Genomic DNA, 15,638 nt, shown 5'->3' with positions numbered 1-15,638 from the left:
GCCCGGAGAGGGGCTCCCACAGTGCTGGGGCAGGCTGAAGGGCTGCTCAAGCGCTGCCAGAGTGGAAGCGGAGGCCGAGAAGGCGCCGAGAGCCAGGGCTGCTAGCACGTTGTCACCTCTCAATATCTAGCAGTTTTACATATGTTCTATGAACATCTGTTCTTTTCCTAATGATTAATCTTAACAAGTATGTTTTTAAAGGGTCTTTAATGGTGTTGAACAGGTGTCTTCCTGTTGTTTTATATATCAGAGTACTTTACATCAAAAGGAGACTCAAGTGATTGAGAGAAACAGTAGAATCTGGAAAGAATGACACCTGAAACAAAGATGGTGGTGTAGAACTGAGAATCTAATAACCCATCTATCCTGTATGTGGTTGTTTTTTTTCTCAGAATGAGGGAGAAGCTATAAAACAAATATCTTTATTTACAGTAACCTCATAAGTAATATAAAAACTGGCATGGCTCTTATTATAATTGTATCTAGGGTACCATGAACTTTGAGTGAGTGCTGATGACAGACACATACTAAATCTAACTAGAGACACTTTTTGACCAATAAACAATGGGGCATGTGGCCAGGCACAGTGGCTCACTCCTGTAATCCCAGCACTTTGTGAGGCCAAGGCAGGCAGATAACTCGAGGTCAGGAGTTCGAGACCAGCATGGCCAACATGGTGAAACCCTGTATCTACTAAAAATACAAAAATTAGCCGTGTGTGGTAGCGCACACCTGTAATCCCAGCTATTCGGGAGGCTGAGGCAGGAGCAGGAGGATTGCTTGAATCTGAGAGGCGGAAGTTGCAGTGAGTTGAGATTGTGCCATTGCACTCCAGCCTGGGTGACAGAGGGAGACTCTGTCTCAAAAAAAAGAGAAAGAAACGATAGGGCATGCTTTAACCGTCAGTATACAGACCTATAAATTCAATTTGTCCTATACTGAGTGCAAATTTTCAATGCTTAATTAGCATAAATAATATACACTCCTTTGTTCTGCAATTTAAAATATCTTGACTTCTCTCCTTTAGTAAACTACTCAGTGAATTTATTCAATGGCATATATTCCCTTGCCAAGCATGCTAATAAATGCAGCTCTGTAATTTTTTTAATTGCAAAAATAAGATAGCTTGTCTACAGAAAGTACAACCATTTCTCTTCTGGAATTGAACAATTTTCCTACTAATATGTTAATATTTCTGGGTCCAGGCAAGGGTTCCCCTGTCCCAGATGGTACACAACCTAACTTTAGACTTCTACGCATCCAGGTTTGTAAAATTTTTGAATTACAGGAAAGGTAATTCACATATATACATGTTTGTGGATACTTGAGAAAAGAGGAGGTGAGGGAGAGCAAGAATCGAATGAAGAATGTAATTTGAAGACATTACGTAAATAATTACATTATTTTACATTTTGTTTCTTGGTAGCAGCATTCTGTTTCTATTATAAAGTGTTTTAAAGTGACTCTCTCATTTTAAGATTCTTTCTTGCCTTTACATAAAAAACAAAGAGACCAATGATTTTCTGTGCTTATTTTAATATCTCATATTGACATTAAATTCATATTTTAATTAGGAAACATAATATTGTAAACTATAGTGTACAGTGTTTCAAAATTTAATTCATTTAAAAAAGATACCTTTTTACAAGTGGTAATGAAAATATATGTGACTAAAAGCAGACCACTGATAATTTTGGGTGGAAAAACTTAAATTTATTAAGAAATAAATTGAAGCAGGACATTGTATTAATATGCATATAATTAATTGTAGAACTGTATATTGTGAAATTTAATTAAACATGTTCTAGCCATTTGGGTTTTGAAATGCTAGGTAAAATACTAAGTTAAAGATGTGAGGAATTGATATTATCCTTCCGGCATTTTTGTTTCAGCTACAATAGCTTTCTTAGTAGGTGTGTAAGAAAGCTCCTGATATTTTTGCCTTGATCTAAAGGAAAATAAATGTTCTATAAAGGGTGAATCTATTAATTAGAGACCCACACAACTTTCTTTCTTGCTAGTGTAATCGTTAAATTGATTTTTCCAGTCCATCATGTAATTGCTCCAGCGATGGAATCCTGCTTTCCACTCCCATTCTGCTTCATCAATATTTCCTATAAAACATAGAATAAGTTGTATTAATCTAAATTTTAATCTGTTTCATTAATTGAAAAACAATTTAGAATACAAAAGCCATTTTCTCTAACTACACTGTACAGCATTATTTTCTTTTTTCATTTATTCTTTATTATTATTAGCTCTCTGCCTGAAAAGAGATTTTAATAAAATGTTTACAGATTATGTGACAATGCAAATAATATATATAATTTATATAAAATGTAACACATAAAATAGAAAATGAGTTTATATATTGTATTATGCATAATTACATTATGTATATTTTCTTTAGTTTTCAAGAAGATATGTAGATATTGTGCTCTTCTCTTGACCCGTTTTAAAATAACATAAATTTCATTGAATGGTCTAATTTACATATATAGTTATAAAACATAATTATTTCTGATGAAAATTATATATGAATACAGTCATCCTTCGTATTTGTGGGGAGTTGGTTCTAGGACCTCTCAGGGATACCAAAATCCTCAGATACTCAAGTCCCTTATGTAAAATGGCATAACATTTTCATATAAGCTATGCACATCCCTAGATAATTTATACCTAATATAATGAAAGTGCTATATAAATGTTTATTATATCATATTGTTTAGGGAATAATCACAAGAAAAAAAGGTCTGCATATGTTTAGTATAGATGCATTTATTTATCAAATGTTTTTGACTCATGGTTAGGTACATCCATGGATGTGTAATCCATAAATACAAAGGGCATACTGTATTTATTAATGCATAAGGATAACTTTGTAATTGTCATTCCACATAGATTTTACCCTTATTATAATAGATTATTTTATTATTATTTTTTGAGACAGAGTTTCACTCTTGCCACCCAGACTGGAGTGCAATGGCGCCATCTCAGCTCACTGCAACCTCTGCCTCCTGGGTTCAAGAGATTCTCCCGCCTCAGACTCCCGAGTAGCTGGATTACAGACGCGTCACCACCATGCTTGGCTAATTTTTATATTTTTGGTAGAGATGGGATTTCTCCATGTTGGTTGGCCAGGCTGGTCTCGACCTCCTGACCCCAGGTGATCCGCCCGCCTTGGCCTCCCAAAGTGCTGGGAATACGGTCATGAGTCACCGTCCCTGGTCAATACATTTTAATAGGAAACAATGTTTAGTCATTGTTTCAGCCACTTACTGTGAAAGCAGTTTATTAATTGCGTTGTAAAATAGAAAGATGATTAAGATAATTTATGTTTTCAAAAGTAGTTTGCAAACTATATGCATGTGTTAGGAGAAAGGAGTGTGTAGGCAGGAATAGTGTGAGGCAGTGAACCACAAATGGTCTATATACTGCAAGAACTTTGAAATTCTGATTTATTTGGAAGTGTATTGCTAAAAAATACAGATTATGAACAGTAAAAACTATTAAATTACCATGTTTTAAGACACATATTTCTGTTCCTGATATAAAGGCATAATAAGCATTATATATAACTGTGGTTTTCTTACTTTTTAAACTTTTAGAATGCTAAGCTACCAAAAAATTTTAAGTAATTTCATGTATACTGAAAGTAGGGATGGGCAACTCTTCTAATACATACTTTTCAGTTAGAAATCTTTGAAATTAATTAAACTTTGTAAGATATTACTTTGGAGGAGAAAATGTAGTGACTCATTTTAAGCTAGTACAAAAATAAAAATACTTAAATATTTGTACAGACATTACAATATCCCTTGTAATGTAGGATATATTTAGGTTTGAAATGTTCATAATGCTTGGATATTGGAAAAATATTTGAAAGTTTACATAAAATGTTTCACTTTCATGTAAAATGGCTTTTAAAAAGGTTAATCACTATAATCACTATTTTTTTGTGTGTGAATAATAGAACTTCTATAAAGGGTCAAAAAAGATTACATGTGGAAGAAAGATGTTATATATCATACCAAATCATCCACTTTTATGGCCTTTTAAAAAATAAATAAATGCTGTTTTCAATGTTATTATATAAAATAAAAACTCTAAAGTCCAGAAAAAACTTTTCTTGATAAATACATTTTTGGTAATTTAAAATTTAGACCATGAATTTTAATCCTTATAGAAAGCGTCCTAGATCTGATTTTCTTTTCTTGTTCATGGAATAATACCAAATTCACTGATTTATATAAATTTACATTTATTTCCTATGTGCCATAATCAAATGTCTATACAATTTAAATGATTTTAAGTGCACAAATGCTCTATAAATCTAAATACTATTCTGCTTTAGAAATAGGGGGCGCACTGAATAAGACAATAAAATATGAAACGTTTAATTATTTTCTAACAAAATCCGGAGAAAGCGAATATGCCATAATAAGTCAGTAAAATTTTGAGTTTGAAATAAATCAAATTCAAAATTAAAAGTTTTCCTCTTTCATCTTCTTCTTTTCTTAGTCCTCCTCTCTTTCTTTTCTCTTCTTATTTCATATTGGCTTGTTTGTTACTAACAAGACAAAATCTAGTCACAACTCAATTTTCATATTATTATCAACATCAGCAATATTCATGATTAAAAACCATCTAACTTAAATGTTTGGAACATCATAATAAAAAAGTGAGGGCTGGCACATTATAAACAGAGATTAAACTTGATTAGCAAATTTTAACTTATTTAAAATTTGAGGGAATAAAGACCTTTATGGTAGACAATGTATTTGCTTTACAATTGATTAAAACATAATTATATTGTAGAATGGTCATAATGCTCAAACAATACAAGTTTCTTAGAATTGTAACCTCAACCAAAATGCAGCCTTCTAACTCAACGTACTTATTGTGAAGGAATCAATATATATTTTGTATGAATTCAGAGATATAAAGGAAGAATAATGCTGCCACCGATGTTTCTTTTCATGCCTCATGGTGTCTGAAAGTCCATAAATGTAATGATAATAGCAACTTTGTCATTCTCTAAGTATAAATATTTTTTATAAGAAAAGGACAAATAATCAAATTCTGAAAGAGAGAAGAAAAATAAATGTGTAGAGCGAAAAAGAAAGTGGAGGCTTGATACTAAATTCACAGGTCAAATATTGATGTGACGTTTTCTTTAAAGAAGATAAAAATTAATTTTAGAAATAAAGAACCCTAACTTGTAGAAAGAGATTTTTTATTATTTTCTTTTCTTTATAGTGGTAACATTTTGTGTTTTGGACACTGTGAACAAAATGGAAAGATTACCATAATATATTACGGTTTTAATTATATTTTATCAAGAAAAATGATGAATCAATTGATTGACCTTTCCAGATTCTTATGTAGAGAGTAAATATAAAGTCCTTTTTATGCATACTCTAATGATCATACTATATAATAATATGTATAAAAAGTGTCTTAATTCATAATATCAACAATAGGTCACATAGTATTTATGCATTGACCTCAGCTGATGGCATTTAAATAATACATGTAAAATACAGTAATATAGAGGAGTGAAAATAAAAGAACAAGGGCAAATATATAGCAGAAATGTAAATAAAAGAAACAAATCAGAGTTGGCAACATGTATAGCAGGCATGGTAACAATCAAGGCCAAAAAACAAATGAGTAAATAAGTATACATTAATAGGATTTTAAATCTTCAATATTAATAAAGCTTACAATTCTCATAACTATTTTTCAGAGAAATATCTTCATGATTGTAGAATTTCATGCATCTTTATTATTTCTTAAATAAAAATAAAGCAGAAATAAATAAGGACATTGAGGACCTTATTCATATAACTATGTAGTAAAAATATAGTTGATTTAAAACATATGTAACCTTAGAGATAGATAGTTTACTTTTGCCAAAGAAAAACAATGTGTTAAAAATAATGTGTTGTTACATTAATTATCACCCCCAATAGAACTTACTAAATTTGCACTTAATATATAAATATGTAAAATAGGAAACTGTATAATTTATTTTTTATAAAATAAATTTCATGTCAAGATGTCAAAAGATCAAATAGACATACCAGTTAAAAAGATTATCTAATACTTAAGACAGTTTGTGAATGTTTATAACTTACACATATGTATAGAGATATTAAAAAACAAGTTTCTCCAAAGCAAATCTCTGTGTGCAAGGGCAAAGCAAATTTGCAAGTACAAATGTTCAAAAGAAAAAGTAAAAAATATACACACAGTTGACCTTGAACAACAGGAGTCTGAACTGCACAAATCCACTTATATGTGGATTTTCTTCCACCTCTGTCATTCCAGAGACAGCAAGACCAACAGCTCCTTTTCCCCTCCTCCTCCGCCTCCTCCTCAGCCTACTCAATGTGAAGATGACAAGTATGAAAACCTTTAGGATAATCAACTTTCACTCAATTTCTCTATCTTATGATTTTCATTTTCTTTACAACAACTTACTTTATTATAATAATATAGTATATAATACAAATATTATTCATAATATATGGTAATCAAATGTTTATGTTATTGGTAAGGTCCAGTCAAGTAGGCTTAATTAGTCAACTTAATCAGTAGTTAAATTTTTTGGAGATTCGAGAGTTACAGGCATATTTTCAACTGTGCAAGGGTTGGTGCCCCTAACCCCCGGGGTGTTTTCCAGAGTCAACTGTTTATGCAAACATAGATGATATTTCCAATTTTGCATTCAGAGGCAAATTTACTAGTAAATATTTTTACACTAAAACAAGAAAAAGCAATTTTAGATTAATTTTTAAAGCATAAATAAAATAAATATAAGAGAAGTGAATATATTCCTGATGCGAATGAACCAGCAAACAAAAGAAGCTATTTGGAAGAACAACCCTACCTCAGAAATGAAATATCATGTTGATGCCATATAATAGTCTTACATACTCTAAGAAGACAAAAGTAAAAAATAAAACTCGTGAATATAGTAAAAGCTTATACATTTATGAATCAATAACCAGAACATATCAGTTTCCCATTTAAAATTACTAAATAGCTTTACTTAGGATATCATTTAAATTCCTTAGCATGATACACAAGACACTTCATCTCTGGTTCCTGCTTATCCACTTTGCCTTCACATTGAGATTCAGTGCAGGTATCTTCTCTTCTTAAAAGCTTTTCATGGTCCTGGGCCCTGACTCCACTTCACTGTGAGTAAGCAGACCCTGTCATTTTCATCTGTGCAGCTCTAGCTGCTAGTGCAGTTCCTGGCTCACAGCAACAGTGTATAGGCTCTGTAAATATTACCAAATTAGTTGACAAAAAAGATTTTTTAAAAGATAAATTATATTTATAATAGGTATTTTCTTATACATCTGATAAGATGTCCTGAAAAACATTCGGAAACTAGTTAACTGTCAACCACCTAGGAAACATAACCCATTTAAAACCACCACAGATGTCTATTTAGAATTTTTTTTTCTCTTTCCATTTTTTATATTTTCATGGGTAATTGCTATTAGGAACGTTTCACATTAGTTTTCATTAATACACATTTTGCAAACCAGTTGCCCTCCCAACCTGCAAAATACTTATGTTGACTTTAACAAAAACGTTAAGTGGTATTTTGGAGAGGGGATTATACCAGCATTACTCATACTCATTGTAATTTTGACAACATATTAATCTCGTACTATGGATGTGAGTACATTTTCCACTCTCTAGGAAAAGAAACTTTGAAAATTCTGCAAGGGCTGTTTGCAGATAACATGACTGTATATTTAGAAAACCCCATCGTCTCAGCCCAAAATCTCCTGAGCAAAGTCTCAGGATACAAAATTAATGTGCAAAAATCACAAGCATTCTTATACACCAGTAACAGACAAGCAGAGAGCCAAGTCAGGAATGAACTTCCATTCACAATTGCTTCAAAGAGAATAAAATACCTAGGAATCCAACTTACAAGGGATGTAAAGGACCTCTTCAAGGAGAACTACAAACCACTGCTCAGTGAAATCAAAGAGGACACAAACAAATGGAAGAACATACCATGCTCATGGATAGGAAGAATCAATATCGTGAAAATGGCCATACTGCCCAAGGTTACTTATAGATTCAATGCCATCCCCATCAAGCTACCAATGAGTTTCTTCACAGAATTGGAAAAAACTGCTTTAAAGTTCATATGGAACTAAAAAAGAGCCCGCATTGCCAAGGCAATCCTAAGCCAAAAGGACAAAGCTGGAGGCGTCACACTACCTGACTTCAAACTATACTACAAGGCTACAGTAACCAAAACAGCATGGTACTGGTACCAAAACAGAGCTATAGACCAATGGAACAGAACAGAGTCCTCAGAAATAATACCACACATCTACAGCCATCTGATCTTTGACAAACCTGAGAGAAACAAGAAATGGGGAAAGGAATCCCTATTTAATAAATGGTGCTGGGAAAATTGGCTAGCCATAAGTAGAAAGCTGAAACTGGATCCTTTCCTTACTCCTTATACGAAGATTAATTCACGATGGATTAGAGACTTAAATATTAGACCTAATACCATAAAAATCCTAGAAGAAAATCTAGGTAATACCATTCAGGACATAGGCATGGGCAAGGACTTCATGTCTAAAACACCAAAAGCAACGGCAGCAAAAGCCAAAATTGACAAATGGGATCTAATTAAACTAAAGAGCTTCTGCACAGCAAAAGAAACTACCATCAGAGTGAACAGGCAACCTACAGAATGGGAGAAAATTTTTGCAACCTACTCATCTGACAAAGGGCTAATATCCAGAATCTACAAAGAACTCAAACAAATATACAAGAAAAAAACAAACAACCCCATCAAAAAGTGGGGAAAGGATATGAACAGACATTTCTCAAAAGAAGACATTTATACAGCCAACAGACACATGAAAAAATGCTCATCATCACTGGCCATCAGAGAAATGCAAATCAAAACCACAATGAGATACCATCTCACAGCAGTTAGAATGGCAATCATTAAAAAAACAGGAAACAACAGGTGTTGGAGAGGATGTGGAGAAACAGGAACACTTTTACACTGTTGGTGGGATTGTAAACTAGTTCAACCATTATGGAAAACAGTATGGCAATTCCTCAAGGATCTAGAACTAGATGTACCATATGACATAGCCATCCCACTACTGGGTATATACCCAAAGGATTATAAATTATTCTACTACAAACACACATGCACACGTATGTTTATTGCGGCACTATTCACAATAGCAAAGACTTGGAATCAACCCAAATGTCCATCTGTGACAGACTGGATTAAGAAAATGTGGCACATATACACCATGGAATACTATGCAGGCATAAAAAAGGATGAGTTTGCGTCCTTTGTAGGGACATGGATGCAGCTGGAAACCATCATTCTTAGCAAACTATCACAAGAAGAGAAAACCAAACACCGCATGTTCTCACTCATAGGTGGGAACTGAACAATGAGATCACTTGGACTCCGGAAGGGGAACATCACACACTGGGGCCTATCATGGGGAGGGGGGAGGGGGGAGGGATTGCATTGGGGAGTTATACATGATATAAATGATGAATTGATGGGTGCTGACGAGTTGATGGGTGCAGCACACCAACATGGCACAAATATACATATGTAACAAACCTGCACGTTATGCACATGTACCCTAGAACTTAAAGTATAATAAAAAAAAAAAAAAAAGTAGACATATGTGAAACTAGAAAAAAAAAAAAAAAGATAATTCTGCAAGGGAAATGGCCTTTCATAAAATTCAACATCCCCTCATGTTAAAATGTCTCAACAAACTAGGTATTGATGGAATGTATCTCAAACTAATAAGAGCTATTTATGACAAACTCATAGCCAATATCATATTAAATGGGCAAAAGCTGGAAACATTCCCTTTGAAAACCGGCACAAGACAAGAATGCCCTCTCTCACCACTCCTATTCACACAATATTGGAAGTTCTAGCCAGGGCAACCAGACAAGAGAAAGAAAGGGTACTTAAATAAAAAGAAAGGAAGTCAAGTTGTCTCTGTTTGTAGACAACATGATTCTATGTTTAGAAAACCCCATAATCTCAGCCCCAAACCTCCTGAAGCTGGTAAGCAAATTCAGCAAAATCTTAGGATACAAAATCAATGTGCAGAAATCACAAGCATTCCTATATGCCAATAATAGACAAGCAGAGAGCCAAATCATGAATGAACTCCCATTCACAATTGCTACCAAGAGAATGAAATATGTAGGAACACAGCTAACAAAGGATGTGAAAGACCTCTTCAAGGAGAACTACAAACCACTACTCAAAGAACTAAAAGTACACAAACAAATGGGAAAACATTTCATCCTCGTGGATAGGAAGAATCAATATCATGAAAATGGTCATAATGCCCAAATTAATTTATAGATTCAATGCTATTCCCATGAAACCACCATTGAATTTCTTCACAGAATTAGAAAAATCTACTTTAAATTTAACATGGTACCAAAAAAGAGCCTGCATAGCCAAAACAATCTTAAACGAAAAGAACAAAGCTGTAGGTATCATGCTACCTGACTTCAAACTATACAAGGCTACAGTAACCAAAACAGCATGGTATTAGTACCAAAAGAGGCATATAGACCAATGACACAGAACAGAAACCTCAGAAATAACACCACACATCTACAACCATTTATTCTTTGAAAACCTGAAAAAACAAGCAATGGGGAAAGGATTCCCTATCTAATAAATGGTGCTGAGAAAACTGGTTAGCCATATGCAGAAAACTGAAACTGGACCCCTTCCTTACACTTTATACAAAGATTAACTCAAGATGGATTAAAGACTTGATGGTAAAACCTCAAATAATAACAATTCTAGAAGAAAACCTAAGCAGTACCATTCAGGACAAAGGCATGGGCAAAGACTTCATGACAAAATTCCAAAAGCAATTGCAGCCAAAGCCAAAATTGACAAAATGTGGGTATAGTTAAACTGAAGAGCTTCTGCACAGCAAAATAAACTATCATCAGAGTGAATAGACAACCTACAGAATGAGAAAATTTTTGCAATCTATCCATCTGACAAAGGTCTAATATTCCAGAATCTACAAGGAATTTAAACAAATTTATAAGAGAAAAGCAAAGAACCCCATCAAAATTGGGCAAATGATATGAACAGACACTTCTCAAAAGAAGACATTTATGCTGCCAACAAACATACGAAAAAAGGCTTAACATCACTGATCATTAGAGAAATAAAAATTAAAACCACAATGAGATACCATCTCACACCAGTCAGAAAGGCAATTATTATAAAGTCAAGAAGCAGTAGATACTGGTGAGGCTGTGGAGAAATAGGAATGCTTTTACACTATTGGTGGGAATGTAAATTAGTTCAACCATTGTGGAAGACAGTGTGGCAATTCCTCAAGGATCTAGAACCAGAAATACCATTTGACCCAGCAATCCCATTACTGGGTGTATACCCAAAGCATAAATTATCCAACTATAAACCCATGTATGGCCAGGTGCAGTGGCTCACGCCTATAAGCCCTGCATTTTGGGAGGCCAAGGTAGGCAGATCACCTGAGGTTGGGAGTTCGAGATCAGCCTGACCAGCATAGAGAAACTCCGTCTCTACTAAAAATACAAAATTAGCTGAATGTGGTGGCATATGCCTATAATCCCAGTTACTCCGGAGGCTGAGGCAGGAAAATCACTTGAACCCAGGAGATGGAGGTTGCAGTGAGCCGAGATCGCATCATTGCACTCCAGCCTAGGCAACAAGAGTGAAATTTTGTCTCAAATAAATAAATAAAGCCCATGCACATGTATGTTTATTGCAGTACTATTTACAATAGTAAAGATATGAAACCAACCCAAAAACCTATCAATGATAGACTGGATAAAGAAAATGTGGTACATATATACCACAGAATACTATGCAGTCATAAAAAGGTATGAGATAATGTCCTTTGCAGGGACATGGATGAAGCTGGAAGCCACCATCATCAGCAAACTAACACAACTAACACAAGAACAGAAAACCAAACACCGCCTGTTCTCACTCATAAGTGGGAGCTGAACAATGAGAACATATGGACACAGGGAGGGGAACAATACACACTGGGGCCAGTCGGGCTTGGAGAGTGAGGAGAGGGAGAACATTAGGACATACAGCTAATGGATGCAAGGCTTAAAACCTAGATGACGGGTTGATAGGCTCAACAAGCCACCATGGCACACGTATACCTAATGTAACAAAACTGCATGTTCTACACATATATCCCAGAACTGAAAGTATATAAAAAAATAAAGAAAATTCTGCAAAAGACCAAATGGCTCAGTATGCATAAAACAGTTAAAAGCTGGCAGATTATAAATTTTTATGTGGTATGAAAAATAATAAAGTTTTTATTTTCTAAAAGTAATTGCCTAATGGATGAGTGGTAAACACACACAGAAAATGTGAATTTGTATGATACAATGTGCATAACTAAATGTAGCAACTCATATTGTTGACCTGAATATTCCTTGGAAAAAGGATAGTACTTTATACCTAGGCTAGTAGTTTTAGTATAAATTTTCAAAGCATATTAATAGGATATAAATCTAATAAGAGGTTAGAGGCTCTACATATAAGTATGAATACATTACATATATATATATTCACCTAGATACATATGACCTATTAATCTGTTATATTTTTATTCTTCAGTTTTCTATGCCCAATTTTAAATCAATAATAATATCCTTTTTAACCAACTCAGTAATATGAGTGATTTCACTGCTTTAAAATTATTTCAAATGTCACCAAGTCTTGTTGTGATTGTAAAACGGAGACAACTTGCTTTGTGTGTGAGTTTTGGGGCGATAGAAAAGATGGGAATCAGTTTTTTGTTTAATGTCTCACAGGGTAAAGAGAAGGGAAGAGTCATGGAAGGCAATTTGTGAAATAGTAAATTGATAAACATATTGGCATAACTTTTTCAGTTCACTTCTTTGTGATCTTTGTTTTGCATGTATTGTCTTATTTGAAAAAAAATTGTTTTCTCTCCTGTGAAAATAATAATGATAAGTTTTTTTGTGTGTGTGGTTGTTGTGTTTTGTCTAGCCAAAAAGGACACTGAGTAAATTTTCACCAGAGCCAAGTCTATTTAATAAAGTCTAAGGAATTAGAAAATATTTTAGTCCATTCACACTACCATAATAAGACATCATACACTGGGTAGCTTATGTACAACAGAAATTTATTTTTCACAGTTGAGGAGCCTTTCCAGCAGATTAGACTTCCATCTAAGATCAAGCAACAGTAGACTGGTGTCTGATGAGAACCTGCTTTCTGGTTCATAGGTGGCAGTCTCATTGCTATGTTCTCACATGGAGGAATGGGGAAGTTCTCTCAGGATTTTTTTTTTTTTTTTTCTTTTTTAGAGCATTAATCTCTTTTGAATGGGCTTTGTCTCCATGAACTCATCACCTCCCTAAGGATTTACCTTCTAATACCAGCACCTTAGTGATTAGGATGTCAACATATGAATTTTAGGGGGACACAAACATTCAGACCCTAGCAGAAGAGAATGAAGAGGTGAATTAACCCACAATTGCTAGTGGAAGTGAAGATAGAAGAGATTATACTGATATTTAATTATGTTTGCCATCATAATTAAGACACAACCACAGCATTCTTCATGTATTTGAGTGTTCACTGAAAATCTCTTCTGTCTCCATCACATTATTATTTTTCTGTTTTTGATCAGTTATTAAACTTGTCACGGAATGCATACTTCTTTATGCAATAAATCTCAATCATTAATTGTTCTGTTGCAATTTTGAGTATAGCGTAAGATCATAGAGTGAACCGTATAAACTCAGGCTAGGCTTTGTGAAGACTTCATGTAATTTAAAGTGAAACAGTTAATTTAACTTGATTACTAAGTTACTCAAAGCCACTTGTTTATTTGTTTTGTTTTGCTTTTAATGAGGAATTTATAATTCAGGCATATGAAGACAATAAGCTAGTACCATTATTTTCTCAAAATCACCTTTGCACTCCCTCATCTTTGACTGACAGTCTTGCTGATTAGCAAATAGTAGTAAATGACTCTCAAAGTAACCAGTCCAAAGGGCATTTTGGCCCTTAAATTTACACGTGGTTTTTAGTGTTGGCAAGCACGATTTACTCAAAGGTCAAAGGAGGAATTACTGGATCTAATGTTTTTTCTTCATTGGGATAAAACGAAGGACTTTTGTTCTTTAAATAAATTTACCCTTCCACTTTTAGTGAAAAAATATTATTAGCCTTGACAATGGGTCATTTTTCTACTTCCTTTTCTTTTTTCAAATAGGTATGAGATTGTAATATTGAATAGTTATATTCTTATGTAAATTTGAATTTTTAACATTTGAAATAAATATTGTGAATTTTATTTCTTGCAGGTGCATGCAATAACAGCATAGCCGTGTGCTGAAGTATGTTCTGAAAGTAAGCGTTAGAATTTGTGTATTTAAACAAGTCTGAAGAATCATTTTATTTGAGAACGTTTATTGCTCAAATGTAAACTACTGCTGAGGTGGTACTTACAAAGCTTATTGGGCTTCCATCTTGAGTAACGCAAATGTTTTTCCTTTTAAGAAAGCCAGCTTTCTTAAATTCTTTGAAATTTTTCTTTACGTATAGAGTTGCTTTAAAAAAAAATTCCAAAAACTTTAGCCCAGGTCATCTGAATAACCCATTCTCAAAACATTAAAGATTAAAATATTTGAAGTTTTGTGACTTGAAAAATGTAAGGTATGGCAAGAACATGGGCCCTTAATCTTTTTAATCTGTCCACACTATTTATTTATAAAACATAAATCCTTCTAACTTCAAACTGACTTTGTTCAAATGTAACATTTTTATTACTAATGAACACATGTTACAATAATCCTATCATGCATTTACTTTAAAATTATAAAATATATCTAATATGAAAACCTTATTATGGGAGAATTAATTAGAAAAAATGGTATAATACAAAATTATATTTTCAAGACACACTGAACCCAACCTTATGCATGGTCCTAGACCACAGCTAGATAAGTATTTCCATAGAGCTCAGTGTTACACAAGCTAGGAATTTGTTCAACATTGTATGGGAAATAGCGGCAGCTGGCCAAAAACTTTGGAGTTTGTTTATTTAATCTGCTTTCTGACAGGTAAGTACTTGGAAACAGAAATTTGTGAAGGATAGTTTTTAAAAATGCTGACAATCAAATTTTATTGTATCATCACATAAATTGCAATAGATCACATGTGATTCAACCAGAACGGCTCAGCTTGGCTTATAACAAATAAGTCACTTAAAATAACCCACTCATTTTATCTCAAATTATAACCCTCTCATATAAAAATATTTTAAATAAAGATTAAGAATATGTAGTATGTGATACGGTAAATCATAGTATCTCTTTGGGTCTCTTGGCAGATTAATGAGTTACCTCATCGTTATTTACACCCGGAGGGCACAAGGACGGCACTGTTGCTCTGCCAAGAGAAGCAGAATCCCATCTCTAGTTATATATTATGTCACAGAACATTTGGTAATACGCAGAGCACTGGTATATCAGAAACATTTCCCAAGCAGATGGGGTACATTATTATA

At 33.6% G+C, this 15,638-nt stretch overlaps 1 protein-coding gene across 2 annotated transcripts in view; it reads right to left on the bottom strand.

The window, feature by feature from the left end:
* Nucleotides 1–1,516: 1,516 nt before the first annotated feature.
* The window catches only part of BCHE (butyrylcholinesterase), a 71,594-nt gene continuing 57,472 nt past the window's right edge, over nt 1,517–15,638 (bottom strand). For both annotated transcript variants that reach the window (XM_010355292.2, XM_030928055.1), the window contains exon 4: nt 1,517–2,114. In XM_010355292.2, coding sequence (XP_010353594.2) covers nt 1,990–2,114 — 125 coding nt within the window. In that variant the 3' untranslated portion in view covers nt 1,517–1,989. The remainder of the gene's footprint in view (nt 2,115–15,638) is intronic.

The sequence above is a fragment of the Rhinopithecus roxellana genome, chromosome 1, assembly GCF_007565055.1.
Source record: "Rhinopithecus roxellana isolate Shanxi Qingling chromosome 1, ASM756505v1, whole genome shotgun sequence".
NCBI lineage: Eukaryota > Metazoa > Chordata > Mammalia > Primates > Cercopithecidae > Rhinopithecus > Rhinopithecus roxellana.
This window is presented reverse-complemented; position numbering and strand designations above follow the sequence as displayed.